The sequence below is a fragment of the Triticum dicoccoides genome, chromosome 4A, assembly GCF_002162155.2.
Source record: "Triticum dicoccoides isolate Atlit2015 ecotype Zavitan chromosome 4A, WEW_v2.0, whole genome shotgun sequence".
NCBI classification, from domain to species: Eukaryota; Viridiplantae; Streptophyta; class Magnoliopsida; order Poales; family Poaceae; genus Triticum; species Triticum dicoccoides.
In genome coordinates, this window is record NC_041386.1 from 598,062,722 (window position 1) to 598,072,538 (window position 9,817).

At 43.5% G+C, this 9,817-nt stretch overlaps 1 protein-coding gene across 1 annotated transcript; it reads left to right on the forward strand.

Moving 5' to 3' along the window:
• The first annotated feature begins 376 nt into the window (after positions 1-376).
• On the forward strand, positions 377-4,759 carry LOC119287174 (probable fatty acyl-CoA reductase 5). The gene is made up of 8 exons (XM_037566696.1): positions 377-566; positions 686-789; positions 2,388-2,593; positions 2,744-3,043; positions 3,178-3,345; positions 3,425-3,506; positions 3,816-4,225; positions 4,351-4,759. Exons 1-8 carry the CDS (start codon positions 476-478, stop codon positions 4,565-4,567), a joined length of 1,578 nt encoding a protein of 525 aa, XP_037422593.1. The 5' UTR covers positions 377-475; the 3' UTR covers positions 4,568-4,759.
• The last annotated feature ends 5,058 nt before the right edge of the window (positions 4,760-9,817 follow it).

Consider the following 9,817-nt stretch of genomic DNA (forward strand, 5'->3'; position numbering starts at 1 on the left):
CAGAGACTAAAAAATCCCTAGTCCCTTCATAAAGGTTATTAAATGACCATCTTGCCCCTAGTATATAGAAAAATAACAATTAAACAACATCATGGGGTGGTGGGTCAATGGATGCATGGAGGGACATTGTTGGAAAAGTCCCAAAAAGTCTCAAAAAGACTCTTCTTGAGAGTCTTCTTCATTTAGTCACAAATGCCTAGTTTAGTCCCTAAAAAGTCCCTACCGTTTGGTAAAAAAGTTTTTAAGAGGGATTTTTTTTAGTCCCTACACAAAAAAGTCCCTGAAAACAAACACCCACTACGCCACCCTCAACACCTTGCTGGCCGGCCCTGCGCGTGTATAAGTAGTGGGTGCCGGAGCACACAAGCCTCACACACCAAGCACACGCCTCTCTTCCTCCTCCATCTCTCATTCCCTGGTCTCTGTCCTCTCCTCCCGAGCTTCACAGTTCACACACACACAAAACCAAGGCAAGATGGTGGGCACGCTGGATGAGGGGAAGATCATCGAGTACTTCAGGAACAAGAGCGTCCTCATCACCGGAGCCACGGGCTTCCTTGGCAAGAGTAAGTAGGCATGCTGATGATGATCTATGCATGTCTTGCTATTTTCTGAGGAACAGTTCATGCATCCATCCTGAGAGTCCTTGGTGTTGCGTTGTGTGCTCATTCGTCGACCTGTGCAGTAATGGTGGAGAAGATCCTGAGGGTCCAGCCGGACGTGAAGAGGATCTACCTGCCGGTGCGGGCGGCCGACGCCGCGGCGGCGAGGCGCCGGGTGGAGACCGAGGTGCGTGCCTGTCTGCCCGTCCATCATGCCCCATCATCATGTTGATCCTTGCACCCCCTCCCTCAATCTCTCTCTCAGTACTCCTCTCAATACTCCTCTGTTCTAGAGATTAGAGTAGTAGACAAGGATACATGCCGGTAGCATGGTTCTTGGTAAGATCATGCTGCAAGGAACACATGCGAGTTCTCTCTCAGACAGAGAAGCCCCCAAGCTGCTCCCCTGTGTCTCTTCATTCTGTTTCATACTTACAACTCTCTTTTTTTTCCATTTATAATTAATACTGTACTATAATACTAGTAACATTATGTGGCGCATCGGAACAAAACATGCATAGATATCACAAATTCATCACAGAATCATAGATAGTCCAGCTGCCCGCTGCTACTATCTGTGATGCAAACATGAACATGTGTAGAATAATTATCTTATAGGTATAAACCGGGATGAGATAGGGCTAGGTGCACACTGCTGGGTGGCATTCCTGCCGAACATTCGGGTCGGTCACATGCCATTTTTTCTTCTCTTTCTGAGGTTGAGAGTCACATGTCATACTCTGCATGAGAGGTGGCCATGAATAATCTCAGCCGTACACCGCTCATTCTTCTCTAGATACTAGGTAAATGCACAAATATTCTGCCAGCTTTTGGTATGGCAGGATTAATTTGAACAAGAAACCAGACACTAGTAGGAGTATGGTTGGCAAAAATTTCAACATTTTCATTCATGCCCGATCTTGGAAACCGGAAACCTGGGGAAAACCCGCGGCCGGATGATAAATAAACCGGCGGCGAAGTAGCGGAGCTGAGTGTATTCCTAGGAGTCGTATGAGGAGTTATTGTGTGGGTAGGCCGGTAGGTTTGGTCAGGTCGACTCGACTCAGAAGTTTTCAATGGCCTCTGCCGCATGCAGTGCACAACTGGTACTGCACCACCACCTAGCTAGCCGGCCAGTGTGCAGCCTGCATGCATGCATGGCTGGCTGGCTGGTGCTTGGAAATGACGAGGGCAGGGCACCATCTGGCACTGGCACCACTTACTACAGCTTCGTCAACTTGAGAATTCAGAATTCAGAGTGCACTGCAAGTCTGCAATAATGTTTTGGTTGCCTGATTGCATCAAATTCTAACTAAACCTAGCATGTTCAACAATAATAAACATAAATAAATGCAATAATGTTTTGGTTACCTAATTACGTTCTATTATTGCGTCTGCAAAAAAGAAAAGAGTGTAATCTACTCTAGCTGGTGTAGTTATTGAGTAGTGCCAAGAAGATCCAGAGCAGAGACAATGGGCAGTACGCTTGGTCCTCCACCTTACTCCTACTCCATCTAGCAAGCCGGAAAAACACGCTTCCAGTACGCCTGGCCCCTCTTCATTTCTTCATATGCATTCACTGATCCTTCATTGTATAGGTGTGGGCAATTTACAGTTGCAGACAGTTGCACGGGTCGATTGTCCTGCCCTGCAGAAGCAATTTATAGTTTTTACCAAAAGTTACCGAGATACCATGCGGGGTGGTGGATCCACAGTGCATGCATGCATGTATCAAACACGGATTGCAAATGAAGAATTATTGATCGAGATCGACGTGGTTCGCAGGTGGTGGGGAAGGAGCTGTTCGGGATGCTGCGGGAGCGGCACGGCGCCGGGTTCGATGCCTTCGTCGCAGACAAGGTGGTGGGGCTGGCCGGCGACGTAATGCGCGAGGGCTTCGGCGTTGACCCCGCCACGCTGCGGGAGCTCCGGCTCGCCGACGAGCTCAACGTCATTGTCAACGGGGCCGCCACAACCAACTTCTACGAAAGGTACAGTGCTATTTACTGTTTAACTCGTCAGAGAAAAAAATTCAGCGGGAGAACGTGCATTCCTGCATCTTCTTCTCTGGAGTAGTGAGTTCATCAATGACCTCTGAAACTAACTGTGCAATGTACGTGCACGGACGTGTGTGTGCTCAGGTACGACGTGGCCCTGGACGTGAACGTGGTGGGGGTGAAGCACATGTGCGACTTCGCCCGGAAATGCCCCAACCTCGAGGTGCTCATGCACGTCTCCACGGCCTACGTCGCCGGCGAGAAGCAGGGGCTGGTGTCGGAGAGGCCGTTCAGGGACGGCGAGACGCTGCGGGAGGATGGCACCCGCCTTGACATGGACGCCGAGCTGAGGCTCGCCAGGGAACTCAGGAAGCAGATGGAGGCCGACGACGATGTGGACCCCAAGGCCCAGAGGAAGGCCATGAAGGACCTCGGCCTCACCAGGTTAGGAAGCATATTTCCCTTTGAAAGTTTCTCCTACTATGTGAAATTCAAGTTCAATACCAGAGGTTTTTTTTTGTGAAACTTGGAACTGAAATTCAGAAATGGGATTAATTTTGGAATTCTGGTGTGTGCAGGGCCCGGCACTTTGGGTGGCCCAACACGTACGTGTTCACCAAGTCCATGGGGGAGATGATGCTGGCCCAGATGATGCGCGGGGACGACGTGCCGGTGGTCATCGTCCGGCCCAGCATCATCACCAGCGTGCAAAACGACCCACTGCCAGGATGGATCGAAGGCACCAGGTTCGTTCTAACTCTTCCCATCCAAATTCAAATGCCAAGTTTCAAATTCATATTCTGACATCGAATATGAAAACCCCAGGACGATCGACGCGATCCTGATCGGGTACGCAAAACAGAGCCTGTCGTGCTTCCTCGCCGACCTCGACCTAACCATGGACGTGGTAATTGCTTCACTCACTGTTAGTTCATTCAGCAAATGCAGAGCTACCAGTGCTGCCATCTTCTTGCGAACGTGCTGCAGTAATGAGTAATAAGTATACTAGTACAGTGTGTGACCATGCTGCAGTAAGTTGCATCTGAAGCGTCTGTGCCAACAAGGCCAAGTGGCTGCTGCAGTGCATCAACCAACCTTAGCTGTACTTGGCTGCGTGCAGTTACTATCTGAATCTTGCCTGTTACAGCAAGGTTACATATGCTGCTAATGGATTATCACAGTTTCTAACCCAAATGCGCAACTATGGTGTATGCAGATGCCCGGCGATATGGTGGTGAACGCGATGATGGCGGCCACGGTGGCGCACGCCTCCTCCACTCGGCCATCAGAGCCAGAGAAGAAGCCGCCTCCGCAGCAGCAGCACCCTCACTCGGTGCCGGCAGCGCCAACGGTGTACCACGTGAGCTCGTCGCTGCGGCACCCAGCTCCGTACGCGGTGTTGTACCGGACAGGGATCCGGTACTTCGAGGAGCACCCACGGGTGGGGCCTGACGGCCGCACCGTGCGCACCCGCAAGGTGCGGTTCCTTGGCAGCATCGCGGCGTTCCACCTCTTCATGGTGCTCAAGTACCGTGTTCCCCTCGAGCTCCTCCGCCTGCTCTCCATCCTCTGTTGCGGCCTCTTCGGCCTTGCTGCCCTTTACGACGACCTCGCCCGCAAGTACAGGTATTTTCTCTGTCTGGAATTAGCTGACGCTCAAACGATGTATCTACAGGGAGTGTAATTTAAACATGTTTGCAGTTGTATGGTCTTGATATTATACCATTGGCTTAAGAACATGCATTGTGCAGGTTCGTGATGCAGCTGGTGGACCTGTACGGGCCCTTCTCGCTCTTCAAGGGTTGTTTCGATGATGTCAACCTCAACAAGCTTAGGCTCGCCATGGCCGACGGTGACCATGCCGATGCCACCGGCTGTCTATTCAACTTTGACCCCAAGACCGTTGACTGGGACGACTACTTCTTCAAGGTCCACATCCCTGGTGTCATGAAGTACGTCCTCAAGTGATGCACATTTGCTCCGATCTGCTTCCACATACCTACCAAGAAAGAATGGAGGAAATCAAATGAATGCTAGTCTGTGTCCACCATGTGTAATCTCGTTCTTAAGTCTGCGGTATTATTGTATGAGTATTGATTGTACTGCCATTGGAAATTTAACCAATGACTATGAGTATAAGATAAAATTACTTGCATTCTAGCCGGGTCCTCTGAAATGACAAGGTTCCTATGGAATTATGTTGGGAATTTTCTACTTTTCACAGTACTACCAAAAAACACATCCTCTAAATGTGCATAGGTTTTCCCTCAAAAAAATATGCATAGGTTTATTTACCATATGTGCATAGGTACATATGTTGCGTATGCGCAGAATAAAATGTGATTTAAAGCGACTGCACATCCCGGCCTCCCTTGGGCCTTGACCTATTTATCTTTTCTTCACCTTGCTCCGCACCGCTATGGGTGGTTTTTATTCTGGTTGGTTTCCAGGGTTTCATGACTTTCCATGAGTACAGGCTGTCTTACCTTTTTTTTATCTGGTTTTGGTTTATATACTATTTTCAGATTTCAATTTTGCTATGTTCACTGGTTTCTCTGTCTTTTTTATTCTACTAAATATTTTCTATTTTCTTTCGTGTTTACTTTACTTTTTTTTCTCCATCTAGAATACCTTTGATTTTCCATTTCAATTATTTCATTCATGCATTTTCTTAGAAAATATATTATTTCTTTTTAAATTCCTGATCATTCCTAAAAATTTAAACAAAAATAAAAAATAGCTAACATTTTTTAATCAAATATTTTTTTATTCATGAATGTTTTAAAAAATATGGATTTTCTTAATTCCAAGATTGTTTCAAAAAAACCTCGTGATTTTTAAAAAAATCATTAATATATTTCAAATGCCTGAACATGTATAAAAGTCACAAACATTATGTAAATCTTGTGAACTTTTTTTTGAATCCATGAAAAGTTTAAATATATGAAAACCTATTTTTAAGCAACCAGCAGCAAGGGGTTTTTCCGAAGCGAACAACAACGGCTGGTTTTCTCGAGAAGCGAACACCAACGGCTGGTTTTCTCGAGAAGCGAACAGTAGAAAGCAGTTTCTCAAAGCAAAAAAAATGTGGTTTACCGCCTATTATATGCATCCAAACCTCATCAGCGAAGCACTGGCTTTTCACCATGATCGATTCACTATCGCATGAAAAATCTTACTACCATGTGTGTAACACATTGGTCCATATGGCATGCAAAGCGAAAGTTAATTCATTAAGAAATTTACCAAAGTTTGCATCCACTTTTTGCCTTTGTTCGAAGTTTCCTTGATAAACTTCGTCTATGTACCAAAGAGGTGAAGGCTACTAGCCATGCTCGGACTACACTAGTGCATCAAGGTCGGCCGCCGCCTCCGACGGGATATGCGAAGATTAATGCGGATGCCACGGTGGGGAAGAATCAACGAGTGAGAAGCATCAATGCGATGGCACGAGATGAACATGACCATTACCTGGGATCTTCGACACCGGTTATCTCTGACATCAATGACCCGAAGGTTCTTGAGACGATGGCATGCAGGCAATCACTCGCCATACCGCCCTGCCAGCTGACCTTACGCTACAACGGATGTTCATAGCCAGCGATTGTCTCGCGGTCATATCCAACCTGGAGGGTCCTGCTTCGGACACTATGGGCAGATAATCAAGGAATTCAACTCTCAGGCGGCATAAATTTTCCCTTTCATTTTTTTTCATTTTGGGTTTCTCTTCTCACTTTTTTTAATTTTCTGTTAACTTTTCTGTTTAATTTTTACTTCTTTCTGTCGTTTTTCCTTCCCTTTTTTGTCATTCATTTCATTTTTACATTTATTTTTACAGATTTTTTTAAAAGAAATCTGATAAAATACAAGAACAATGTTGTATGCACGCACACTTTCCTTAAATAACACAAACATTTTTTTCCCAAGAGACATGAAACATTTTTATTATTAATGTGAATAATTTTAAAATGCACTAACAATTTTAAATTAAATAAATACATGAACACCTTTTCAAATGACGCAAAAATTAAAAATACATGGATAACTACCTAAAACTACATTAATATATTTTTAAAAATACATGATTTTTTAAATTATATGAATGTTTTTAAAAGGTACAGGAACACTTTTCACATTAAAATTTTGAATGTGTGGATACTTCTATAATTAACCAACTATATTTAGAAATTACATTAACAATTTTGTATATGAGATCCAATGATAATAGTCGCATCACATGCAAATTTGGAGAAAATACCCTCGAGAGTCTGTAAATACACGCGGGTTGAGAGCTCTGGTCCCGACTGTAGAATCACAGATCCATAGTCGTTTCAGCTCCTCGTTGTTGAGTTCTAGAAGCCGTTTTAGACCAGAGATTTTGGGGTGTGATTGAACCCGAAAAATAAAAAACTTAATAGGCCTACTAAAATTATATTGTTTTTTTATTTATATCAAACTATTTTACGTCATCGCGGCTGAGTTGGTTGCTAAAATATTTTGCCATTATCGATATGTATTATATACTTTATTTATTTATATAACAAGCTACATCAATTAGCGTCTATATTATGGTGCGAATTTGTTGTACAGTTTCATATTTATTATCGCAAGTGCCTTCCTGGTAGTGCTAAATGAAAAAATTGTACTTTTTGCAATAAAAATATATTATTGTATAAGAAATATATGTTTCACATGGGTTCCACCGTAAATTCGAGCAATCTAGTAATTTTGCATTATTATTTATTTCACATATTTACTATCCCCATGATGTTTATAATCGTTTGTGTATCAGTTTTCCAGGGGATCAATACGGTATAGTCATTTTAAAGTATATGGAGCGGTCAAATAAACTACTAGAGATGCCTAGTCTTTTTCTATCAGTAGAGATATCTGGAGTTCGTGATTATGAAGTTTAGGTGTCCTTAAAAGGATTTGTAAAAAATGAACAAAGGGTCAATCGAGTCTCAAACGTCAATTGCCACAGATCTGATATCCCACGCCATTTTTGAAAATTGCAAACATTTTTTTCAAAAAGGGAAACTTTTTGAGAAAAAAAGTTAAAAAGGAAAGGAAATTGGTAAAAGAAACATAATGTTGCAACCAAAATACCCTAGCATTTTGCAATCAAAACTCGAAAAGTTTTGCTTTTATTACAAACAAGGACAAAATTTTGACTAGTCATGTCGATTTTTGCTAGAAAGTTCGGAGCGTAACATGTTGTAAGAATCCAAATCAACAAGAATGATGATGTGTTGTTCATTCCAAAATTCATTCATGCACTCCATGTCAGCCATGAACACTTCGTACACTCACATTACAGCAAACAGATCATAGTCGTTCCACCGAGGTCACACCATGGTGAACAAGGGGGAGGGGGCAGAATCATACCACCACGAAATGTTCTCAAAATAGACACTATGATGCATGTGTCGGGAAACATAGCATGCAATTTCAAAAAAAAATCCTACGCTCACACAAAATCTATCTAGAAGATGCATAGCAATGAGAGGGGGAGAGTGTGTTCACGTATCCTCGTAGATCGAAATAGGAAGCGTTAGACAACACGGTTGATGTAGTCGAACTTCTTCTCGTTCCGACCGATCAAGCACCGAATGTACGACACCTCCGAGTTCTGCACACGTTCAACTCGATGACGTCCCTCAAACTCTTGATCCAGCAAAGTGTCGAGGGAGAGTTCCGTCAGCACGACGGCGTGGTGACGGTGATGGTGAAGTGATCCGCACCCCATTCCGGTGACCCCTTCCGGTGTAGTTTGTCGGCGGTTGCTACCTTTTGAGCACTGCGTTGGTTTTCCCTGAAGAGGAAGGGATGATGCAGCAAAGTAGCGTAAGTATTTCCCTCAGTTTTTGAGAACCAAGGTATCAATCCAGTAGGAGGCTACGCGTGAGTCCCTCGTACCTGCACAAAACAAATAAATCCTCGCAACCAATGGAAATAGGGGTTGTCAATCCCTATAAGGCCACTTACGAGAGTGAGATCCGATAGATATGATAAGATAATATTTTTGGTATTTTTATGATAAAGATGCAACGTAAAATAAAGGCAAAGTAAATAGTAAAGGAAATAACTAAGTAGTAGGAGATCAATATGATAAAGATAGACCCGGGGGCCATAGGTTTCACTAGTGGCTTCTCTCAAGAGCATAAGTATTCTACGGTGGGTGAACAAATTACCGTTGAGCAATTGACAGAATTGAGCATAGTTATGAGAATATCTAGGTATAATCATGTATATAGGCATCACGTTCGAGACAAGTAGACCGACTCCTACCTGCATCTACTACTATTACTCCACTCATCGACCGCTATCCAGCATGCATCTAGAGTATTAAGTTAAAAACAGAGTAACGCCTTAAGCAAGATGACATGATGCAGAGGGATAGACTCATGCAATATGAAGAAAATCCCATCTTGTTATCCTCGATGGCAACAATACAATACGTGCCTTGCTGCCCCTACTGTCACTGGGAAAGGACACCGCAAGATCGAACCCAAAGCTAAGCACTTCTCCCATTGCAAGAAAGATCAATCTAGTAGGCCAAACCAAATTGATAATTCGAAAAGACTTGCAAAGATAACCAATCATACATAAAAGAATTCAGAGAAGATTCAAATATTATTCATAGATAGACTTGATCATAAACCCACAATTCCTCGGTCTCAACAAACACACCGCAAAAAGAAGATTACATCAAATAGTTCTCCACAAGAGAGGGGGAGAACATTGTATTGAGATCCAAAAAGAGAGAAGAAGCCATCTAGCTACTAACTATGGACCCGTAGGTCTGAGGTAAACTACTCACACTTCATCGGAGGGGCTATGGTGTTGACGTAGAAGCCCTTCGTGATCGATGCCCCCTCCGGCGGAACTCCGGAACAGGCCCCAAGATGGGATCTCGTGGATACAGAAAGTTACGGCGGTGGAATTAGGGTTTTGGCTCCTGTAAGGCCCGGATAATTTGGCTACAGTAAAACTCTCCTAATGATGCCATGACATCTACGATTACTGTTACTAATCTCGGGATAATTCGAAACCGCGTCAAATTCAAACTTAAATTTAAAGTCAACAATAAAAGTTTTCAAATATTAAAAATAAAATGTTCGGACTATGTCTATTATTGCATCGGTAATTATGGTGAAGTGAACACATTTTTATAAAATGCCTAGATGCTTTTAAATGAATTAAAATAGAAAAGAA